At 48.6% G+C, this 23795-nt stretch overlaps 1 protein-coding gene across 5 annotated transcripts in view; it reads left to right on the forward strand.

The window, feature by feature from the left end:
* DAGLA (diacylglycerol lipase alpha) overlaps window positions 1–19991 on the forward strand; it is a 56597-nt gene extending 36606 nt beyond the window's left edge. For all 5 annotated transcript variants that reach the window (XM_036383509.2, XM_036383511.2, XM_036383510.2 and 2 more), the window contains 12 exons: window positions 260–384; window positions 1318–1474; window positions 1673–1756; window positions 1876–1953; window positions 5775–5855; window positions 7149–7291; window positions 8528–8596; window positions 9545–9617; window positions 10349–10545; window positions 11343–11472; window positions 11895–12076; window positions 12739–19991. In XM_036383509.2, coding sequence (XP_036239402.1) covers window positions 260–384; window positions 1318–1474; window positions 1673–1756; window positions 1876–1953; window positions 5775–5855; window positions 7149–7291; window positions 8528–8596; window positions 9545–9617; window positions 10349–10545; window positions 11343–11472; window positions 11895–12076; window positions 12739–13666 — 2247 coding nt within the window. In that variant the 3' untranslated portion in view covers window positions 13667–19991. The remainder of the gene's footprint in view (window positions 1–259; window positions 385–1317; window positions 1475–1672; window positions 1757–1875; window positions 1954–5774; window positions 5856–7148; window positions 7292–8527; window positions 8597–9544; window positions 9618–10348; window positions 10546–11342; window positions 11473–11894; window positions 12077–12738) is intronic.
* The last annotated feature ends 3804 nt before the right edge of the window (window positions 19992–23795 follow it).

Consider the following 23795-nt stretch of genomic DNA (forward strand, 5'->3'; position numbering starts at 1 on the left):
GGGAGCTCATTTCCAAATCTGCAGGAAGCAGCTTCCTTGGCAGCATGGTGGGATACCCCAGAGAATTCCTCAGGAAATCAGGCAGAGGAATCTTTGGGAGGGGGTGGCTCTTGCCTGGCATCCCCACCTCGCTCTCCTCAGTCACCACAGCGCAGCTGGGAGAGGGGGCTGGCACTCAGCACGTGCCTAACTATGGAAAAAGGGAATGGAGGGGGAAATTCCAAGAGATAACAGGCTCAGGGAGTGCCGTGTCTTCCAGCAAGAGATGCAGCGGTACCGGGAGGTGTGTTACTACATGCTCTTCGCCTTGGCTGCCTATGGATGGCCCATTTACCTCATGAGGAAGCCCACATGTGGACTCTGCCGCCTGGCCAGATCCTGCTCGTGAGTGCCCACCCTCATCTCTTTTTTCCTGCCTGGTTTTCCCACGTTTAGAAATACCCTTTGTTTTTCCCCACGTTTATTTCATCCCCTTGGTGCTTCCTCCCTGCTCAATTTCTTTTCTGCCTTTTTTTCCCCGTGTTTTTTCTTTCCATCTCTCTGGGCTTCATATTCCAAAGGCTTTCTGAATCCCTTCCAGTTCCTAGTACGTAAACCAGCCTGTCCTCTGCTCCATTCTCTCTGGAGCACGGAACAGCCAGCAGAGACAACTCACCTGGCACAACACCAAGTCCAAAAAGAGCTTCTTGGAGCTCAAAAATCAGGGAGTTGACATTTGGGTCCTGATTAAAAGACCTCCAAGATTTGCCTGGCTTGGGCTGTGCTCCCTCAGATTAATTGGATTTTTCCAGCTCAGAATTTTTGCCCCGGTGCAAGGGTTTGTTTCCAGCTGCCAGAATTCTGTCACTGATTCAATTTGGGGACGAGCTTTTGGCACTTCCTGGGAGGAATGTGATTCCTTGGGAATACTTTTATTTGTGAGCGAGAAAGAAGGAAAATCAACCTGCGCTTCTCTTTTTATTTTGGGATGATTCTAAACCCGTTTTTTCCCTAAAAATAAACCTGGAGCTCGGTCAGTGTTGGCTTTTCCATGTTGAGGCACTGGAAAACTGTGCTTCCAAGGATAGTATCTTTTGAGGAGCCATCCCATCCCATAATCCTTGGATTCCTTGGGGACTGGCTGCATTGTAGCTCTCTCTGGTGCTCAAAAGGAAAACTGCACCTGATCCCAGATTTTGAGGCTGTTTCATGGTTTTATCCTTCACTTGGCACTCGCTGCCATCGGGATGAGGTTTGGAGGGCCCACCTTTCCCTTTCCTCTCGAATGCCACTCCAAATCCAGCCTTTTCCCCTCACAGCCGCACTGCTTCCCCGCAGGTGTTGCTGCCTGTGCCCGTCGCGGCCGCGCTATGCTCCCGGTGTCACCATCGAGGAGGACAATTGCTGTGGCTGCAACGCCATCGCCATCCGCCGCCACTTCCTGGACGAGAACATGACCTCCGTGGACATCGTCTACACTTCCTGCCACGACGCCGTAAGGACAACCCCAGACCCCCTTCCCAAGAGGATTTACCCTCTTCTGGCTCTACTGGGACACAGAAGGGAAATGAAGCCTTTTTCTCTTCTATTTCCATCAAAAAATTCTCTTACTTCGACACAAATCCTGCCATATGCTCAGTCTCCTTTTCCCCAAGGATACTCCAACAGGAATATGTCTCCTGATCTCTTGCAGGTTTATGAAACCCCTTTCTACGTGGCTGTGGACCATGACAAGAAGAAGGTGGTCATCAGCATCCGGGGAACTCTGTCCCCAAAAGTAAGTGGGATGTCCAGTGGCCTCCTTGGTGGGTATTCCAGAGAGTTGCAGCCCTTCCCAGTTTGGAATCCTGATTTGGATTTGACTCACCTGAAGCAAGGTGACTGCTTTTCTTCCAGGATGCCCTGACGGATCTGACGGGGGACGCGGAGCGCCTGCCAGTTGAGGGGCACCATGGAACGTGGCTGGGACACAAGGTGGGGAAAACAAAGGGAAAACAATCCCAAACCAAACAAAACCCCATGGATTTTTAAAATTATTTCACTTTTTAATTATAAACCCCCAAATGGTCTTAATTACTTGAAAAAGAAGTTACAGAAAGGGCTTTGAGGTGTTAAATAATTAGTGGGAACAGTTAAAATCACTGGGCGTGTAATTAAAAACTCTGTGCAATTAGGGAATTCCAAATTCGGAAAGGCATCGTGGAGACCCACAATGAAATTCCTGGAGCCACTCAAACGACTTTTTCTTCCAAAGACCTTTAAGGAATTTTCAATCAAAAGCCTGAGAATGTGCTTAAAATTCTGCTGTGATGGGAATGTCCTCAAAGGATACTGGCAGGACTCGGATCCATGAAATTAGACGGGTGCTCTGTGTCTGTGAGCAGCTCTGGCTGGCTAAATCCATTTATTCCAGAGCTGACCTTTGCCCCTGTCTGGCAAAGGAACGACGTGCTGAGTTTTTAAGATGATCAGGAATTTGGCAGCTTCCAAAGCTGCAGTGCCAAGCTGGGGAAGGAAAATCCAGAGTGGGGGTTGGAAGGAACAGAGCAGCTGCTGGAAGTGCTGCTGGGGGGAAGGAGGTGTTGCTCAAGGTGGGATGTGGAGCTTGGAAGTCCTTGGAAGCCATGAGTTGGGAACTCCAGCTTGCCTCATGGTGTCCTGCTGGAGTACCAAACCTCTTCTCTCTGCTTTAGGAAATAGAACTGTGGAATCCTGGGATAGTGTGGGTTGGAAGGGATTTTACAAATCCTGTTCTAACCCCTGCCACAGGCTGGGACACCTTGGAGGATCCTGGATTAATGAAAGGTGTCCCTGCTCATGGGACTGGAATGGGCTTTTAGGTCCCTTCCAATCCAAACCACTCCAGAATTCCATGATTCAATGAAAATCCAGGAATAATAGATCCTTGCAGAAATTGGCTTTACTTTTGATCTTTATATGAAAATATTCCTCCACTGGCGACTTCCATGAAACACTATCAGTTTATTCCCTTTGTTCCAGACAGAGCTTTTATTTGTCCTTTGTGTTATTTCTTTTTTGGGATTGCTGCCAGGAGAGAAATATTCACTTTCTCTGGAATTATTATCAATATTAATCTGCAGACAATAATGTGCTGTTGATTCCCAAGGGAAAACTAAGGGAGATAATGGAATTTTAAATGCATTTTTAATGTCTAGGAGTCAAGTTTAATATCCAAACAAATCCAATGTCTCACTTACACATTTAATTTGGAAACAAGGACTTGGCTACGTGGGAGCTTTCCCAGGATTTGTTTCATTTGGGGTGTTTTCCTGCTAATTCTGTCCCACCCATCCCCGGGGGTGTCTGTCAGCCATCCTAAAATTCCAAGTCTTGATGTTTACATGAAATTTTTTATCACTCCACAGCTCCAATGTCACAATTAAAAAAAATATTTATCAGGCCTCTGAGCTATTCTGGATCAAAAAAATAGAGCTGGAACTAAAGTTTAGGGATTAGAATGCAAAAAAAAAGGGATTATAACTCAAAGAAGAATCCAACTTCACTATTTTTACAATAAACTCCACTGATTTTATAACAAAGTTAATTTTAAAAATAATCCTCAGCCAAAGGGGTGAATCCAGATTTAATTGTTGAACTCCCAGGACAAAGTTAGTGAAAATAGGATGTTACAGAGCTTTGTTTCCTGGTGTTGAGCCAACCAGGAGGACAAGGAGCTGCTGGAAAGTCCTGGAAGCTCAGCCATGATCCCAGTAATGAGAATTTTCAACATTTTTCTCTCATAAATAGACCCTTCTGGGGGTTTTCCCCCAAAATCTCAAATATCTCATAGCAGTTTTGTGCCTTTGGGATGCAAAACAATGCGAAATATTTCTATTCCCTTTCCCTAAATCCTTGATCCATTTGGTTATTTACATGTGAACTTGCAAAATTAAGCCCAAATAGTTTTATTAACTTGAAATTAGATTTGTTTCCCAGAGAATTTATGGATGCTACATCTCTGGAAGTGTCCAAGACCAGGTTAGGGCTTGGAGCAACCTGGGCTAATGGAACATGTCCCTGTCCATGGAATGGGATGATCCTTAAGGTCCCTTTCAACCCAAACCAGGATTCCAGGAATTTTAGGGAATTTTTCCCATGGTGAATCTAAATGGAAGTTTACAGTCTCATTCCATAATAATTAAAATCCCTGTCTCCATTAGGATATAATTACCAAAAACACGTCCCAAAGGCTGACTAACATCCCAGCAGTGACATCACCATGGATTTGGGTCACGCTCCCTAAAAATAGAATCCCAAATTCGCGGTGGGAATTTAGATCAGTGGCCTGCTGCTCACTTCTCATTAGGATTGGGAGTGGAGACTCTTCTGGAAGCTGGGGAGGAGCTGGGACAAGGCACAACCACTGTGGTGCTTTTTAGTGGTGGCAGCATGCCGTTTATCTCATTTCCTTGGAGTGGGGTCTCCTCTGTCCTGCTTCCCCTCTTCAGTATCCACATTGGGATCAAAGACATCTCAGATACTGAGGACCTGGAAAAATCCATGTTTCTTTGCTTTTTTCCTCACTGGCTTCTCTTATGCCTTTCTGCCCCTCTTTGAAACAACCCAAGAAATTCCATAAGGATGGAATAAAACTTGATCTCTGGAGGCTTGATGAGGTGATACTGCTGCAAGAGAGTCAGCACTGTTATCCCTGATTTAGATTTATCCCTGATTTATTTATCCCTGGTTTCGTTTTCTCACCCAATTTTCCCACCAAATTTCCACCCCCTCATTTTCCCCCTCAGCTCTTCCTCTGATTTACCTCTGATTTCTCCCTGATGTTTCTCTGATTTTTCCCTTTCATTATCCTGCCGTGTTTAACTCCAACCCCTGATCCAGCTCTCTGGAATAACTGAGGTTTTATATATTATTATTTACATGTATTTTTCTTTGCTTTTGGAGCCAGGAATCCTTGCCTATCTCTGAGATGAAGAGTGAGCCCCCAGTAACATTCCCATTGTACTCACACCATTTTAAGATAGGGATTTAAAGGAAAACAGCCAAGGAGATGATTTTCCCCATGTCTCCCCATTTTTTGGAGTTCAGGTTCACTTCCCACTGAGTTAAACTGTAGCATTATCAGGAATTTATGCCATAAACCAAATTCCAGTTGCTTGTTTATAACTGCACTTGGAATTGCATCAATTACATTTGGAATCTGAGAAACAGCAGAGATGAGGAATGTTTAGATCCAGATAGGATCTTTCCCAACTTCCAGCACTCCTTGACTTCTAGGGAATAAAAACTTTTAATAATTTGGGATGAATGTCCTCTGACAACCAAATCCCCTTAATATTGATGGCTGGAGAAGGCAGGAACTAATTCCTTGTGCTGCCACTTTTCCCTTTGGTGTTTGAATCATTATCTCTATTAGAATGATTCACACTTTTATTCCCAGATTTAAATTGAAAACTCCATCCCAGATTTACCTGGAATAGGATAATTTGGCTTTAAAACAACCAATATTTAGAATATCCAAGTCTATTTCTCTGTTCTGCCCCAGGTCCCTTGGCCTGAAGTATCAAATCCACAATCCTGTGTTTAAGTTAATTGGATTTGGGGTAGTTTTCCCCCTAAAAGCCCAGGAATAGGCCCTTGGAGTGTTCCTTAATTAAGTACTGCCTTTACTCCTTAAGCACCAAAACTTTGGAAATGCAGAGGGGAATCAGTTCTCCCTCCATCCTGATCCATGCTGAGGGACATTCCAGAGCTTCCTCACCTTCTGGATGTTGAGATCCCATTTACATCCTGCTGTGTGTTCCTGCTTCCCACAGGGAATGGTGCTGTCTGCTGAGTACATCAAGAAGAAGCTGGAGCAGGAGATGGTGCTGTCCCAAGCTTTTGGGCGGGATTTGGTGAGTACAAGTTGTCTCTGGACAGAGGATGGAATTTCCATAAAAAACTGGGTTTTAAGGGAATCTCCATGTCCCTGAGTCTGTTGTATTAATTTCTCAGCTCTTCCTTTAATTCCAGGATTTCCAGCTAGTTACTCATTTCATTGAATGGTTTGGGTTGGAAGGGACCTTAAAGCTCATCCCATTCCACCCCCTGTCACGGGCAGAGAGCACTCCACAAGATCAGGTTGCTCCAATCCCCATCCAGACTTTCTGCAAGGCTTTTTTATTTTGGAAGCACCAATAGTGCAGAGCTCCTGATTATTTTCCTTTTCCTGAGGCAGGAAGTCCCACATGGTGGCAATGAAGGACAGGGAGCATTAAAACCAAATCAGCAGGAACTAAAATCCCATTTTTATGGAGATTTTCTTTGGAATGCGGTGGTGACTGTCCCTGTGGGCACATTTCTGGTGGCAGGGAGATGTCACAGGACTCAGGGGAGATGTTGGGAAGCAGCTTACCTTGGTTTATATGTTGGAAATAGTTGCTGAAGTGCTGCCTTGGGATATTTGGTGGATGGGAGGGAGAGATAAACCAGCATCCAGCTTTTGGGGATGGAGCTTCATTCCTCTCTGCCTAGAAAAGGAAAATGGGAGTTGTTTTGTTACTCAGGAGGAATATTTCCTGGCTTTAGGTCCATAAGTGCCATCCCAGGTCCCACCAGCCCAGGACCTTGTTTCTGACAGTTGCCAAGGGCAGATATTCCAGAGAAAAGTGTCCGGTGAGGTTTAGAGACACTTTCTGTGTGGACTTGGATGCTATCAGGAGGGACAAAAAGCTCCCATCAAATCCTAAATAATTTAGATAGCTGGTGTGCCTTCCCTTTTTCTTCCCACCTTCTTTCTTTCAGGAAAGTCCCAGTAGGCCAAATGTAGAATTCTAGAAGTGAACGAATTCCAGCCTCCAGTGAGGCCCTGGCACACGTTTCCCAGAAGAGCTGTGTCTGCCCCATCCCTGGGAGTGTTCCAGCATGGCTTGGATGGGGCTTGGAGCAGCCTGGGCTAGTGGAAGGTGTCCCTGCCCATGGCAGGGTGTGGAATTGGAATGATCTCTCCCTTCCTTTCCAACCTAAACCATTCCAGGATTCTCTGATGATTCCATGATTCAGAACAAGCAAGGAGCCATTCAGCTGGAATCTGGAGTGCTCATGTATAGAAACAGACTCCAAAACTGGGGAAAGGGAGAGATTTGGGGGATAAATTCAATTTCATTTCCCATCTGACCTCGATTCCTTGTTGTTTCCACGTTTTTTAGGGAAGAGGAACAAAACACTACGGCCTGATTGTGGTTGGGCATTCCCTTGGAGCTGGCACAGCTGCCATCCTGTCCTTCCTGCTGCGTCCCCAGTATCCATCCCTGAAGTGCTTTGCTTATTCCCCCCCAGGTGGGCTGCTCAGGTAGGTGTTGGGATACACTGGATCCTGCTTGTGAGGCTCTAGGGAGCAGTGAAATGGACAAGGCAGCCTGGAGAAGCTGAGTGTTTCCTCTGGGATATAGTTTGGTATTCAAGTTGGATGGCAAATGGCTCCCAAATATTCTGGTTTATAACTGAATTATCCATGGGTCTAAATTTAATGGGAAATGGGTGCAATTTCCTTACTCTCTACCCCCTCCCACTGAATAGATGGAAATAAAGGAGATACTTGACCAAATGCAGGCATCTGCAGCAGCTGATCCAGTTGTTTAGACTCTTTTTCCAAAAATTTGGAATTGGGATGTGATTTCTGCCATTCTGCAGCCAAAAATTGCTCACAGGGTTTGTTCTGATTTCCCTCCCTTGGCTGTGGGGCAAAACCAGGAAGAGATTAATTGTGAATCCCTCCCATTATAAATGAGAACAGACCTTCTGGTCATGTCATTCCCAAACAAAACATCCCATTGGATTGCTGGGAAGTGAGGGAAGGTCCTCCTGGTCCTGACAGATGCCATGGGGATCCTTGCAATCAGTTATGGATCATGAGAAGCTTCTCCTGGTAGTTCCTGCATCATATTCCGGGAGCAGCCAAGGGTTTTAAACCATCCTGCTGCTGAATCTGGATGCTGGCATTCCTTGTTGTAGTATTCCCAGGTCTTCTGCAGCCACAGAGCAGGATATTTCAGGAGAGTTGTACAACCTTCTGCTCCAAACTTCCACTCCTGGATCCCTTGCTAGCTCCTGACTTGTGTCATGCCCATGATCATCCCTAGGTCAGTGAGGCAGCCTCTGCCCATGGTGACTGGTTGGGAATTTCTCCAGGAAACTCAGAGTGGGAATCTTGATTTCTTTCTTCTTGTCTTGGAAGTCAGGTTGCTGCAGAAATTTGCCATTTGAATTCTCCCAAATATTGGGGTATTTCATCCTACCTTGTAGCCTCAGGAGCAGGAAATATCTTCTTCCTTGGCTGTCCCACCATTCCCAAACTATGGGAAAATGACTATGAGGCATTCAGTTCAAGCATTTCCTTCCCAGCTATATCCAGAGTCTTGTGCAGGTGAATGATTGGGCCATAGGATGTGGAGATCAGACTTTTCTTCCACAAGGCACAAATCCCCAAAGCCTGGAGCTTGGACTGGGGTCTGTGCCCCTGGTTTCCCTGCCACTGAATTGGGAATGAAACACTGTTTGCTTCTTCTTGCTCCTGTTTCTCTTCTAGTGAGGATGCCATGGAGTATTCCAAGGAGTTTGTGACTGCAGTGGTGCTTGGCAAAGATCTGGTGCCCAGGCAAGTGGAGGATTGTCTGAATTCCTTGATGAATCTCTGCTGTTCTGTCCTGAATAATCTGTTTTCTGTCTGAAACACTTGGATCATCTCTGTCGTCAGCTTCCTCATTTTCCTGTCCTTTTATTGTTCCCTATGTCACTGTGTTTTTCCTGGACACCTTTGTTGGGGTTTTATGGGCAAATCCCTCCTGTGTGAAAGAAAAGGGGGAATGTCCTACCTCTGGAATCCCCCCTTATGGTACCTGGAAAATCAGATGTGCCACTTTCCTGGTTTCCTGCGTTATCTTGGCCCTGTCCTGGATAGGCTGCCACCTCATTTGGACCAGTTTGTCCCAAAATCCCTGTTCCATGTCACTTCATCTCCAAACCAGCTCATTCCTTGTGCCTTGGCATTCCTCACCTTCCTTATCTCCTGGGATAAGTTCTGCTGAGCAGGGATTTGGAACCTGGGATTTGAGCCAGGCAACCTGGAAATTACCTGGATGCCATGATCCTGTCCATCCTGTCATCTACTCAGTGGTGTCATTCAGCTCCAGGACACTTTTCCAACTCACCTGTTCTGTGCCATCTTCGTCGTCACCTCCCTCATTCCCTGTTCACTGATCCTATCCTTGTTATTGTCCTTGTAATTCCCTGGGCCTCTCACTCCTGGCTCCTGCTCCTGGTTGATGCCACTTCTGAATCCATCTGCTCCATGTTGTCTATTTTTAATGTCCTTTTAAACACAATGCCTTGTTTACCGTGCTCCATATCCTTCCTGTCCTGTTCCCTGCCCAGGTGTTGTCTTCCATATCCATAATTTTCTTCTTTTTCAGACTCGCTTCTTCTTTTCCAGAATCACATCTTAATCCCTTCCAGAATCACATCTTCCTCTTTTCCATAACCACTCCTGTTTTTGTCCAGAGTCACATCTTCCTCTTTTCCATGGTCACATCTTCCTCTCTTCCAGGATCGGGCTCTCTCAGCTGGAGGGATTTCGCCGGCAGCTTCTGGATGTTCTCCAAAGAAGCACCAAACCAAAGGTAAGAGGGAAGAACCAACACCTGGAGATGTCTCTGAGCAGGGGGGAATTTTAGTGGCAAGAAGGGTGGGTTTCCTCCAGGCCTCCTCAGGATCATTATTTAGGGAACCAGAGGAATGATGGAAAGAGCTGGAGAGCTCAGTGGGATCATTCTGGCTCACTTGCTGAAACTTCACCATCACACATCCCAAATAACTGAGCAGGGAATTATCTGTCTGAGCCTCTTTTAAAGTCTGTATTCCGAGTGTGGATTTTCCTGACCAGTTAAAACTGGGAACAGGCTGAAAGTCCAACACCTGTGCTTGTCAGAACATTGGGGTGATGCTGTTCCAGGATAAATGGTCTGCTCATGTCTTGGAGATAGGAAATGTGGGAAGTTGTCCCTCCCCAGTCTTTACCATTGCACCAAGATGGAAAAAAACCCATTAAATACAAAGATTTTTAGGGATAATACATGATGGAATTTACCTGGAGAGGGTAAATAATTGGGAAAGGAAAATCAACTTTCAGAAACATTTGGATCATCTCTGTATCCAGCTTCCCTCTTTTCCTGTCCTTGTATCATTCCTTATTTATTCCCAGTGTCACTGTGTTTTTCCTGGACACCTTTGGTGGTGTTTCACACACCTTCCTTAGGCAAATCCCTCCTGTGTGAAAGAAAACTGGTTTTTTGCTTTTCTCTCCTCAAATCCTCCCTCCTCTCTCTCTCTCTCTCTCTCTTTGTGGGAACAGTGGCGGATCATTGTGGGGGCTACCAAGTGCATTCCCAAATCCGAGCTTCCTGAGGAGCCAGAGGAGAACTCGGTGACGAGCAACCGGCTCTGGACACATCCCAGTGACCTGACCATCGCCCTGAGTGCCAGCACCCCCCTGTACCCCCCCGGCCGCATCATCCACGTGGTGCACAACCACCCTGCCGAGCAGTGCTGGTGAGTCCTGCAGTTCCTGCTGGAATCCTTGATGCAAAACTCCCCCTGACACAAGGAGAAGGGAGTTTTCTTCCCCGCTGTCTCACGGGGGCCAGTGGTTCTGGCTGTGCTGGCAGAGTTATGGAACGGTTTGGGTTGGAAGGGACTGTGGAGATCATGGGGAGGGATGCCTTCCACCAGACCAGGTTGTTCCAAGACAAGTCCAGCCTGGATTTGAACACTTCCAGGGATAGGGCAGCCACAACTTCCCTTGGAAATCCAACCCAATTTTCCAGTCTCACCACCCTCACAGGGAAGAGTTTCTTCAATATCTAATCTAAACCAGCACATGGAATGCTGTAATGGTTTGGGTTGGAAGGGACTTAAGGATCATCCAGTTCCAGCCCCTGCCATGGGCAGGGATGCCTTCCACCATTCCAGGTTACTTCAAGCCCATCCAACCTGGCCTGGAACACTTCCAGGGATAGGGCAGCAACCTGTGCCAGGGCCTCTGCACCCTCACAGGGAAGAATTTTTTCCCAGTATCCCATCTAAACCCACTTTCTTTCTGCTTAAAGCTACTCCCCCTTTTCCCATTATTCCAGGCCCTTGTCCAAAGTCCTTTTCCTCTTTAGATGATGATTAGTCCATACATAATCATGTCCCCATAAAGCAGGATTTTGGAGCAATATGTATTTTAACAGCTCCTCCCTCTATTTTTCCTCTTTTTCTCCCTCTGCATCCTGCTGTTTTCACATGCCAAAACACTGCCCTGCTCTTCCATCCCATTTTCCCTGTTGTCTGGACCCCTTTTCCAGCTGCTGTGAGCAGGAGGATCCCACCTACTTTGCCATCTGGGGGGACAACAAGGCCTTCAACGAGGTGATCATCTCCCCGGCCATGCTGCACGAACACCTCCCCTACGTGGTCATGGAAGGGCTCAACAAGGTAAGGCAGGGAATTGTCATCCCAAAAACCACTGGGACAGGCAGGCTTAGCCGGGAATGCTGCTGGTTAAATACACCAAGCTGTTTATTTTAAAGAAGAGGAGGAAAGGGGATGCTCCTGGTCAGTCTTGCACAGGGTATTGGGAGTGGAGGGTGACAGGGTCTGGGAATGGAATTCCCACAGTCCCAGAAGCTCCTGTTTCCAAATTTAACATCAGAATAACATGAGGTTGGGCGGTGATGGTTCATTCCAGGAGCTCCTATTAAATTGGAGCCCAGGTGACATCCAGGGATGTGGCAGGATTTATCCATCTAATCCTTTATCTCCCTGTGCTTCCAGAAGGCTCTGGGAAGAAAGAGGCCTATCCAGCTGTTTGAAAGCCTCCAGTCAATCCCTGCTGTCCCTCTGCTTTCTTTGAACAGGTCTTGGAGAACTACAACAAGGGGAAAACAGCTCTGCTTTCTGCAGCCAAAGTGATGGTGAGTCCTACAGAAGTGGATCTCACCCCGGAGCTGATATTCCAGAGCCAGCCCTTGCCCAGCTGCCCCACCGTGCAGATCGGAACTGGGGCCATCCCAGTGGACAGAAGGAACAGCAGTACCAAGTAAGGAGAGATTTTATATGGAATATTAAAAATATTAATAAATACCCACAGGTGTGGGTCCTCTTCTTCTTGGAGCATTGTGTGATCCATGTTTGTGGGAAAGACAGATCCATGGGCCTTTGTGGGAATTAAAGCTTCAGGATGTCTTGAGGAATGTCAGGAAAAATCTAGGGGAAAAATCCCTTGTGTTGCTTAGGAATTTGACTGCAGCAAGGTCAGGAAAAGATATGAGAGAGACTTTCTTTTTTTTTTTCCTTATCCAGACAGGTGAGGTTTTCCTAAGGTAAAACTTGGAGGCAAGTTTGGTTTGGTTTGGAAGGGATTTAAGGATCATCCAGTTCCAGCCCCTGACATGGGTAGGGACACCTTCTGCCAGCCCAGGTTGCTCCAAGCTCTGTCCAACCTGGAACACCATCAGGGATAGTCCACAGCCTCTCTGGAAAGAGAGAAGGATTTAGTGAGCCAGGAAAAAAGGGAGAAGGGCAAGAACTGGAGTTTGCAGAGGGAGAATCCATTTGTGGTATTTCCAGCTGGGAGGATGGATCGAGAACAGATCCCTGGAGTTGTGGATGCCTCTGGTTGGAGGAACTGTGTGAGGAACCCTCAGATCCTCTAGCTGTTCTGGAATTCTGCAGCCTCGTGTTCTCTGTTTCCCGTTGCAGGAGCAAATCCCATTCGGAAATCAGCCTGGAGGGATTCTATGAGACGAAGCCGCTTTCTCCCGTGCAAAAGGACCCCGTGGAGCTGCTTCTCCTGGACACCAAGGAACGTCTCTCCGTGGAGCTCCAGGACCGCCGTGCCCCTCTGGCCACCATGGAGAGCCTCTCGGACAACGAATCCATCTACAGCTTCGATTCCCGGCGCTCCTCCGGCTTCCGGAGCATCCGGGGCTCCCCCAGCCTCCATGCGGTCATGGAGAAGGACGAGACGCACTGCTTTTATATAGACCCCGTTATCCCTGAGGAAAACCCTTCCCTCAGCTCCCGGACAGAGCTGCTGGCTGCTGACAGCCTCTCCAAGCATTCCCAGGAGACGCAGGCCCCGGAAAACGTCCTCAACAGCGGCGGCACCACCCCCCAGCGCCGCTGCAGCGCCGAGGGCACCGGGAGCGACGGGGAACGCACGTCCTCGTCCCCTCGGGAAGAGCCCCCGCTCCACAACGGCCGCCTGGCCGACGTTCCCAGTCCCCAGGTGCTGGAATTCGCTGAATTCATTGACAGCCTCTTCAACCTGGACAGCAAAAGCAGCTCCTTCCAGGACATTTACTGCATGATGGTGTCGGACAGCTCCAGCGACTTTGCGGAGATTCCCAAATCCGTCAGCGACCAGGAGATCCTGCTGAGGGCACAGTACGAGCCCAACTTAGTCCCAAAGCCCCCGAGGTTGTTTGCGGGCTCGACGGATCCCTCGTCGGGAATCTCCGTGTCACCCTCCTTCCCCCTTAGCTCATCCGGAGAACTCATGGATATCACTCCCACGGGTGTGAGCAGCCAGGAATGCCTGGCCACGGACAAAATCCGGACTTCCACCCCTTCCGGACACGTAACCAGCCCTGCCAAGCAGGACGACCTCATGATTTCGGCCCTTTAGTGCAGGGGAAAGGGGTGGAATGATCCCAGTGGGATAATCCATGGAGGAGGCTGTCATCGGGCAGTTGGGATCAGAGGAGACAGCTGGAAAAATCCTTTCTGGGGTGACCCAGTGGTGGTGTCTGGAGGATGGATTGTGCTGGAATCCTGTGCTTGGAGCTGGGAGAAGCTTTGCCCCACGGGGCCTGAGAGGGTCTGAGGCACTAAAGTTCCCTACCTCAGCCTGTCTCATTCCAGAGGCAGATTCCTTGCCCTGGGGCACCTGCTGAGTTTGGGAGTGAGACACCTGGATAGATGGAAGCAGGAGGGAGCCGGGGCAGATCCCTCTCCTCGGGACCGAGCCGGTGGTTTTGGGAAATGAGCGGATTGAGACTTTGGGCCCTGTTGCACTACCACGGATCCGGCCCAAGATCCAATTCGGCACACTTCCATGGGGATTGCTTTTGTAGGACACTCCTGTTTTAAAGCCATTGGGGCTGTATTCCCCCCAAATCCAGTCTCCCCTTCCCAGCCAGGCGCAGCAGGAATGGGGCTGGCACCGTGGTTTCTCTCTCCCGAGCACTCCCGAGAGAGGGAAGGACGCTGTTCCCAAGAGCCCAATCCCTCTGCCTTTAGCAGAAAGTTCTCCTGGATATCACCCCCATCACTCCTTGGTTCCCTGGACCCCTCTAAGCTGGCGACATTCCCGTGGGACTGCCAGGATTCTCATCTCAGAGCTGCATGGATGTGGATGGATCAACTGCAAGATGCATCTGGCATTATTTTCCAGGCCCTGTGGAGTCTGAGAGTCTCTCCTGGATCCCTGGGGTCCTCACACCACCCATATGCAGCATCCGTGGATCAGTGCCAGCCTCTGTCATTGGGAATTCAGGGAAAAGATGGACTTTTCCCCAGTGTTGCAATCTCTTGTATGTTTACAGAGCTGCTGAGCTGGTTGGAAAGTATTTATTAAGGAAATAGGGATGCTTTCCCAAAGGAAAATCCATGGTCATCCTCTCCTTCCCATGCTGTTCCCTCTGGGGACTGAGGGAAGAGAGGATGGCAGGCAGAATTCCAAGCCCCCTGCTTCCCAAGTGGCTTGGATTCGGGGGTAACTGCCTGCCCCCTCTCCCCACCTGCACAATTCCATATAGGAAAGCTTGAGCAAGTTAGGAAAACTACCTGAGCCTCCGGGCCCAGAGGAGCCTGCTCCGCCTCTCCAGGCAGGTTTTCCAGTGATGGGAGCAGGAGGATAACTACCTATTGTAGGAAATGAAACATTCTTGGGACCTGGAAAAGGCCTTGAATTGCCACAACTCCCCCCTCAAAGCTCAGCAGTTACTGATGGCTCTCCCTGGAGTTCCCTGGAAAAGAAATTCCTGTTTTAACTTCCTTAGAATCCTGTGGTTGCTCCCTTTTCCCCTCCTTAGCAGTGTTATTTCCATTGTAGGAGGATGCTGTGCTTTCCAGGAGCTCAGTTCCTGGCAAATCCCAGGCTTCCTGTTCTCCCTGTGGGCTGTGGAAGCACTGGGATGGGTCAGGGCTGTGCTTCCTGGGAGCCAGTGGGATCCAATGCCATTGAGGAGCACTTTATAACCACTGTGCATTGATGTAAATAATCCTGGGTGCACGGAATTCCACTGGATTCTGGGTCCAAGTGCTGATATCCCACTCCATCCAGTGTGGGATGCTCCAGCCCTTGCTCCTTACCCATTTCAGAGCATTCAGAAGTGCTTGAAGCGGCCAGGAAAACATTATCCCTGTGGTTTAAAGTTCCAAAGGTGACCTTTCCCTGAGTGGAATCAGAGGGAGGAAGCCCCTCTGGATCCAGAGGGATTTGGAGAAGAAAAATCCTTTTATTCTGAGCAACCAGAAGTTCTTTTTGTTTTTGTAGGTCCTTAAAAAATGAGCAGGGAGCAGGTGGTTTGGGAGCACAGCACAGGGTAAGGAGGAATTCCTGCACTCAGGAAACACTACCGAGGTGATTTTTTGGGAATATGCACAAAAATCTGGGAAGGTTTGAGGGGAAAAGGGGAGCTGAGGGGCAGGGAGGCCGGGGCTAGCGGGCTAGCTCCCCTTCTGGCCCAGGAGTTGGGATAAGGAGCTCATTCCTGCCCTTATTCCCAGCAGGAATTAACCCTTAGCACTAAGGCAGAGCTTGGGATCTGCAAAGCACTTTAAAACACTAAGCAAAAGGATCATCTCTGTCCCTGGGAGCAACATGGATACCTGGGATTAGATGGAACTACTGGTGGGAGGTGCCTCCAGGCGAGGAAAAGTGGGATATCTCCCTCCTAAAACGATTCCAGTGGGAACCTGCTGATGTTCCATGGCTCAAATGTTGCACTAGAAAGTCCCTTCCCTGGCGTTCCTCTGCTGTGTCCTGAAAGACTCAGTCCTTGGGTGACTGTTTCCTTCTTTGTGCCATTGGAACTGTATCCCATAGGAATGGCCTTCCCTTGCCCTGACAGGAAGCAGTCTGGAATGCTGCAGGTTTTTGCTCTGTGATTACTGGACTTTGGAAAACCTGGAAATACGTAATTCCTGGGAGCTGGGCTTGCCACAGGTCAAGGAGTAAAGGCACAAAAGAGCCCCTCAAAGGTTCTCATTGTATCCTCTCATAGATAATTCCTGGTTTTTGTTGACAAACAGATCTGATCCCAGTCCTCCCAAATGAAATCCACGTTCTTGGAATTATTTCTGCTTTAAATGTCTCCGTGTCTTGATCCCCATTACTGTGTCTTGATCCCCCAGCATTCCGTGTCTCCATTCCCATCACTCCTTTGCTATCTGGGCATTTGGAAAGGCTGATCTCCCATATCCTCCTAGAAAAGCACACCTGGAATACTGAAATAAATGTTAAAGCTGCAGCTACCTCCTTCATCTGTACTGTACACACTTCCTGCTTTCTCTTCCTGCTGTCTTTGGGAATACGAAGCATCTCCAGTTTTCCAAATCTTTTGGCTTCTGCTTCTTCCTCTTCAGCTTTGTGCCTTCTGATCTTCGGATATTCCCATGATACTCCAACAGGATGTTCCACCCTCTGCAGAGGCAGTGCTGGAAGTGCCTGACACCCCAGACCAACCAACAGTTTACCCATTCCATGCTTCATCCTTAAGATCCATTCTGATCCTTCTTCCTTGGACTGAGTGACCTTTAAAGGTCCTTTCCAACACTGCTGAATGTTGGTATTCCAAGAGTTCCTTGGCAGAGGAACGGAGCTGAGGCTCTTCTGCACCACTAAATTGATTTTATTATTGTTTTCATTGAGCAGTGCCAAAAAATTTGGGAAGGATCCTGCAGTGCTGAGGATATACCAGCTCTTTTCCAATATTTATCATTGCTTCTTCTCCGTCGGGGCTGCCTTCTCCATCTGGAATATTCATTTCCCCCTAAAGCTTCCCTCTTTTCTTTGCTCCCTGTGCTTCTCACCTATTTCAGGAGCCATCTCATCCCTCTCTTCTCTCAGGGTGCTGATGGCTCATTCCACATCCTTGATAGCACATGGGAAACATGGGAAGACTATCCCAAAGCAGTTAAATGAGATTCTTGGAACTTTTTAGGAACTTGTTTCCAAAGCAAACAGGATTTGTGGGAGGTATTTTGGTCTCTGCAGAGGGCTGGGATGGCAGTGGACGGGGAGTGTGGTTATAGAATTCCAGTGATTCCCAGTTCTATTCTTTTAGGATGCTAGATTCCAGGAGCAGTTGATAGTCCCATGCAGGATTAAAGTGGGAAATCTGTTTCCAAGGGCACGTAAGAAGGAGGAAAAGCTCCAAGCGTGGGGATGCAGGATGAATATCTAACACATTCTCCATGCACTTTGATGTTTTCTCAGCTTCTGCTGCTCTTTTCCTGCAGGCAGATAATATTATTTCCATGGCCTCGCCCACACAGCTTTCATTTACAAATTGGGACATAGGAATAATCAGGATTACTCCTAGCAATGGGAATTAGGTAGGATTAATTATTGCTGGAACGGGTGTGTTTGGATTTGTATTTTGAGGCTGTATCCAAGAGCCTCCATTGGGCAGCAGAGCCCTTCTGTGTTTGCCTTGGGAATTGCTGGGCTGGAGCTCCCCTCCATGCTGGGTTTATCCTTATCCATTCTGGGATATTCTTCCCTTGGCAGTAGGACATTCTGGCTTTGCAGGACGGGAGGAGGAATATTTAATTCCAGTGGGTTTAGGAATAGTGGTTGTAACTGCAGCTTTTGAGTAACGTTGCCAAAGGGGGGTGTGGATTCCTCATTTCTGGAAATATTCCAGGCCAGGTTGGATAAGGCTTGGAACAACCTGGGCTAGGGAAAGATGTCCCTGCCCACAGCAGTGGGTGGGAGCTTCCAAATGATTCTGGAATTCTGTGATTCCCTGCTTGCAGTGTTACAGTGCTGCAGGAAAGGGAAGGTTGGAATTCCAGCAGCACCTCTGCATGGATTGCTCTGCTGAGAAATCCCTCTGAAGGAAGCAGTTGGAAAGCATTGCCTGGAACTGGGCTCCTTGCTTTGTTCCCAGAGCCTGTGCAGTACTGATTTTTGGGAAGAGCTGCTGGATTTCAGGAAGAGCCTCATTTCTTGTGCCAAAGCTCCCTCTCATGGCTCCTGTGTGGAGGAAGCAATGCTGCATGGATCCTGCTGGAGGCAAACACGGCCCATCCTTGGCAGCTGTGGGAAGAAGGAGAGGAGGGAATACTGCAGCTGGAAGCTGGCATGCAGTCTGGGAGCCCTCTGCTCTCCAGTCAGACCCACGGGGGAGTTGTGGATGGAGAGAGGGGTGGGAAGGGGGCTGGATCAGCAGTCACTGATGCCCTTCCCCTTCTTCCAGCTCCAAGGAGCTGCTTAAGGGCTGGAAATTCCAAATAGCCAAGGATTAGGGCAATTCCTTGCTTTGTTATAGGGAATCATCATCAGCCTCCAAGTGCTTTGCTGTCTCCATTCTCATTGTTCTTTCCATGTTTTTTTGAGTTCATACCTCTTGTGCCTTTGTTCTCCCTGGCTTCAGGTCCCAGTTTCTGGGATCAGACATCTCCCACCTTACTTTCCCACTTCTCTGGGAGTATGGAAGTGTGACCAAGGCCTGGCAGGAGCTGCCCTTGCTTCCAAGCTCTCCCATTCTGCCTCAGCCAGGACTTCCCACACCTTCCCACTTTTCCCTGCTGCCTGAGGTTGTATCCAAGTGCCAAAAGCAAATCTTGACCTGAGGCAGGCGATTTCCTCCAACCCACACCAAGTTTCTCCCTGTCTCTGGAGCAGCTCCCTGGGAATTTTTCCTGCTTCCCTTGGTTGTGTCCAGTCCCTGTGATGTCACTGTGTCACACCATGCTGCATGTCCGGACTTTCCCACCTTCCCAACACAACTGTGGGCTGAGAGATGACTCCCTGTCTTCACCTCTTGATTCCTGAAAATCCTTGCAGCACAGGAGCAAGCCTTGACACTGGTTTTTCTTTGGATTCCACTTCCCTGCTTCCCATCCTGGGCTTTGTGCAGTTCCAATGGCTCAGAGTCAGAAGTCCCAGCTGGGGTGGCACGGGTCTGTCCTGCTGGGATATCCACTTTTGGGAAGTTTTGTGTGCAAAGGGATCCTGGCAGGGGTTTTTCCTAGGACACTGCCACACCCTTTGGGTCCTCACTCCTTTCCTGGGATGTCCCCAGTGCTTGGTGGTGGCAAAGTGGCCTCACCTGCAGCTCCAGCTTCCCACCTTTCCCTCCACAAGTCCAGGGAATACTCTCGAGCTCCTGTCCTGGCACTATGTGGAATTCCTGTGGGCACAGGGATATTTGGGCATGGGCTGTGCCTCCCTGTCTGGAATGTTGAGCCCTGTGAGCCCCTTTCCTTTGGCTCTGCCTCTCTGGAAAAGCCCTTCCTGCCTGTCACCTGTGTCCCATCTCGTGCTGGGGCAGCTCAGAGCAGGATACCTCTGGATTCATTTCCTGCTGGATCCTCATTGCCTCCTTGGAGCTGAAGCCTTTGGCGTTTTTGGGAGAAGCAGCCCTTCCAGGGAGCTCTGAGGCACTCCCACTGCTTCTGGCAGGGCTTGGAGCACTTGGATATGCAACTGGGGGGGAAAAAACAGCCCAGCATCCTGCGTCCCCATGCTCATCCTGGGAATGCTGCCCTCTGAATCCCTGCTCCGAGCTGCCCCAGCATGAAGATTCCAAGGAAACTCAAGCACTCCTCATGTGCCCTTCATTCTCCACGTGACTTTTTTTGTACCTCTGTACGAAAGATCTGAACTAATCCGCTGTAAAGAAAGATCGGATGAATTATAACCTAATTCCAGAAACATGGATGTATATAAATTTTCTGTATATTCTATGGCACTCTGTATAAAATGGATGTTGGAAGCATGGCTGGAGTATGTGACTGTTGCCAAGGATGTCCTGGACACGGATGGTTGGGAATTGCCTGAGGTTTCTGCCTTAAAGGGTGGTGAGTGAGTTGGGGGAGGTGGGAAGGACACCAGGAATTGGGTATGTGGCTTTTGGGAAGGATCCACGGACTCACTGGGGGTTGGTTGTTTCTTCCCCAGCTCTCTCTGCTCTGGATCTCAGCCTTTGGAGTGGGAAAACACTTGGGGGAAGTGGAAGTCCAGAGCTTGTGGATTTGCCATCCCATGGCCAGGTTGGAGCAGGCTGGAAGTTGTCCTGGAAGTAGTGGAAGGTGTCCCTGCCCATGGCAGGGATGGAACTGGATCTTTAAGGTCCCTTCCCACCCAAACCATTCCAGAATTCCATGATCCCTGTCCCTCAAGATCAGTTCTAGGAATCTGTCCTTCAGTGGAGAAGGAAACTAAGGAAGGAACTGGATGCTTTGAGTTATTCCAAGTTAAATTCAACCTGTCCTATAAAAAGAAGGATATTAGTGCAAACAGGGAATTTTTTGGGAGTGGATGAGAATGACAGGGATAGAAGAGGAGCATGTGTGCTCTCAGTCAAGGATATATCCCAAATATTCAATCTATTGGATTTTCCAGCCTGAGCAGTGTGGAGATCTCCCCTTTGGATGAACATGGAGGTGCTGGGATCCTTCTGTGAGCCGGGTGAGTCCAAACTGGGATTTTCCCAGTGTCCCACAGGACACGGCTCTGGAGTTGTAAGCAGGATCTCACTGCCTGAGAGCTGTTCCCAGCTGAATAATTCCACATAATTCATATTCTGGAAAAGGGAAAAGCTACATTTATGGCTTACAGCATTGAGGAATAAGGGCAGGAGAAGTCCTGGAGCTCGCTGACCAGCCAGGAGAAATCCAGGGAGAAAAGGAATGCCTGGAAGTGTGTAATCCTATTAATGGCTGCATGGAATTGTTTTTTATGGCTGCTCCTGAAGGGACTATCAGGGAATTAAGAGCTCAAAGGTGGCTGAACTACTGAGTTCCTATAAAAATGCCTATAAAAAGTGCTGGAATGTTCAAGTGCCTGATGTTTTGGGATGGTTTAGTAGGATTTTTTTTCCCTACCCAGAGCTATATCAGCCTCATAAAAGGATATTGGCTCTTCTGGAAACCCTTCCTCTCCTGGGGAAGGAAAACATCCAACTCTGGCTGCTATCCTTGGATAAACACGGAATAATCCGTGTTTAGGAGAGGCCTGCTTTAATTCAGTTTTTAAGGATGAAAATATATGGATGTGGACACAGCAGGAGTGGGGGATGCTGCTATAAAACCTATTAAAAGCCTTCCTTGGGGATGTAGTCGTGTTTTCCAGGGAGATTCTCCGGCTGCTGGGTATGTTGGTGGCCTTAGGAAAAAATCCCAGTTTATTGAGAAAAGTTGTTTCCAATCCATTAAGAAAATATCCAGAACTACAGAAAAACCCCTAAATTTCCAACAGTTTTTGAAGTGTTCCCCAGCAAGCAAAGAAAATGGGGGGAAATAATGGGAATATTTAATTAACTAAAGTTGGGATCTAATTGTTAATTAATTCAATGGAAACCAGCATGGCATAAATAGTTCCTCAGGGTTTTTCCAAGGATTCCAGGTTGTATTTCTATTGGAAAAGAGGGAAAGGAAACAGTGATCTGAGGGTGATGGTCCAGCTGTAATTCCTGGCCTGTTCCAGCAGCATTTGTATTTTCCTGCCTCCTCAGTGATGTCTCCTTGAATTTTCCCTCAATCTGTATTCATCCTTCCCACCACAGAACTTCCTTGGAAAGCACATCCAGCCCTTGTGGCCTTGTTTGTCCTGGTAGAGCGGACAGGGGTTTTCCATAGAGCCTGATTGTCCTTCTTGGGAGTGGGTGGGTGACACTTCCCTGCTCCAGGCCTGGGTTGAGTCCTTGCACTTCCAGCTCCAGAGGTCTCCCAGGACATGTGTGTTCCTCCCTGAGGATGGTCCTTTATTCCTGGATGAATCAATGGAGGTGTTCTCTCTGTCTTGGGAACAAACCCTTTGGAGTTAATGGGTAACCAGGCAGGGATTGATCTGCACAGGTCTCCTGCCAGGAGGAGATAACCAAGGGAGCTCTGCTTCTGCCTCCAGCGGGGCGAGAGCTTCCCTGGGGCTTGGAAAGGATTTCCCAGAGAAGCTGTGGCTGCTTCATCCCTGGAAGTGTCAAGCCCAGGCTGGACAAAGCTTGAAGCAACCTGGGATAGTGGAAGGTGTCCCTGCCCGTGGCAGTGGATGGAATGGGATGAGCTTTGAGGTCCCTTCCCACTAAACCATCTGGGATTTGGGGAATTTGTGCCTGGATTTAGGGTGGTTTGTGAGTAGGAGATTCCAAGTATTCCAGCATCTCCAACAGTGACACAACAGCTTCTTTGGGACTTGGTCCCACCAGGAGAAATAGATCTTATATCCATTGGATATTCCTGGATCCATGATCCAGCTCGGCTGAGCCTCATGTGAGCCAGATCAATGATTCCGGCGCCCTTCAGGAAAAACACTGAGGTGTCCGTGCTCAGAGCTGGTGGAAAAACTTTAAAAATGGACTCCAAATCCTTCCAGTCATGCCTGGAGTCTCAGCTGAAGGTTGGGCTGTGGGGAGGGATGGGGTAAGGGAGGGGGAAATTCCTGAATTATTGTTTTGTTGGAAACTGGACTTTGAAATTCGGCGCCGGAGGGAGCCCCGGCCGCACCTTCCATGAGTAATATCCCGAGTAACATCTCTCCACCCATTCCTGGCTCGTGCTGCCTGCGAGCCACGTGGGACAGGGAGAGCAGGGTTTGCAGGGAGCATGACCCAGAGGGGACTGGGGAGGGGGAGAAATGTGGGAGATGTGGAGGGCAGGAGAAAGGAAAACCAGTGAGGGACTGTGTTTGGACCCACTGGAGCTGCTTCCCTATGGATCAAAGCAATACCTTGGATTTTTTGGGATTCAGAGCTCTCTAGGATCCTTTGGGGATCACACGAGTCCATCCCTGAAGTGCTGCAATCCCAGCTCCCTGCAGGAAGGGAGCTGGACCATCCCATATGGATGAGGTTGGCTCCCTCCCTTGGTGTGTTTTTCCAATGGGTCTTTTCCCTTTAATCAGGTCTGGAAAGGGAAAGAGCAGCATTCCTTGGGAGGGGGAGCTGAGCAGGACTGGGAGGCAGGAGGAAAACTCAGGTGAGAAGGATGTGGATCATCCACACCTTGATTTAGGCACCAGGGGAGGAGGAAAGAAGGGAAGGAGCAAAAATTCCTTAGGGATATGTCCAGAGGAGGGCATTCTGGAAATGTCAGCCACTTTGTGAGGGAAGAACCCTCAAATCTGAGGATTTGAATCCTTAATGTGCAGTTCCCAAAGGGATTTTCCTTTCTGTTAAGGGGTGTGTAGCACTCTGGAGCTGTCTCACGAGAGGTTGGGATGTGGAAGTGTTGACATTATCCCTAAGGAAAGGAGGGAAGCGTCCTATTTTTATTGTAAATTAGTTGTTCCACAGGATTTTACACTTTAGGATGGGGAATCCCAGGCCAAGCCCAAAATGGTCAATCCAGAGGGATGCAAATCTGGGCTCAGGACCCTTTCCCAAATCTTTTGATCATCCTTGGACCTGGCTATATGATCCAACAGCATCACAGGCAGGACCATGTTCCTGGTGGAACTGGATGGGCTTTAAGGTCACTTCCCACCCAAACCATTCCAGGATTCCATGATCCCTGTCCCTCAAGATCCGTTCTAGGAATCTGTCCTTCAGTGGAGGAGGAAATTAAGGAAGGAACTGGATGCTTCG

The sequence above is a fragment of the Molothrus ater genome, chromosome 6 (genome assembly GCF_012460135.2).
Source record: "Molothrus ater isolate BHLD 08-10-18 breed brown headed cowbird chromosome 6, BPBGC_Mater_1.1, whole genome shotgun sequence".
NCBI lineage: Eukaryota > Metazoa > Chordata > Aves > Passeriformes > Icteridae > Molothrus > Molothrus ater.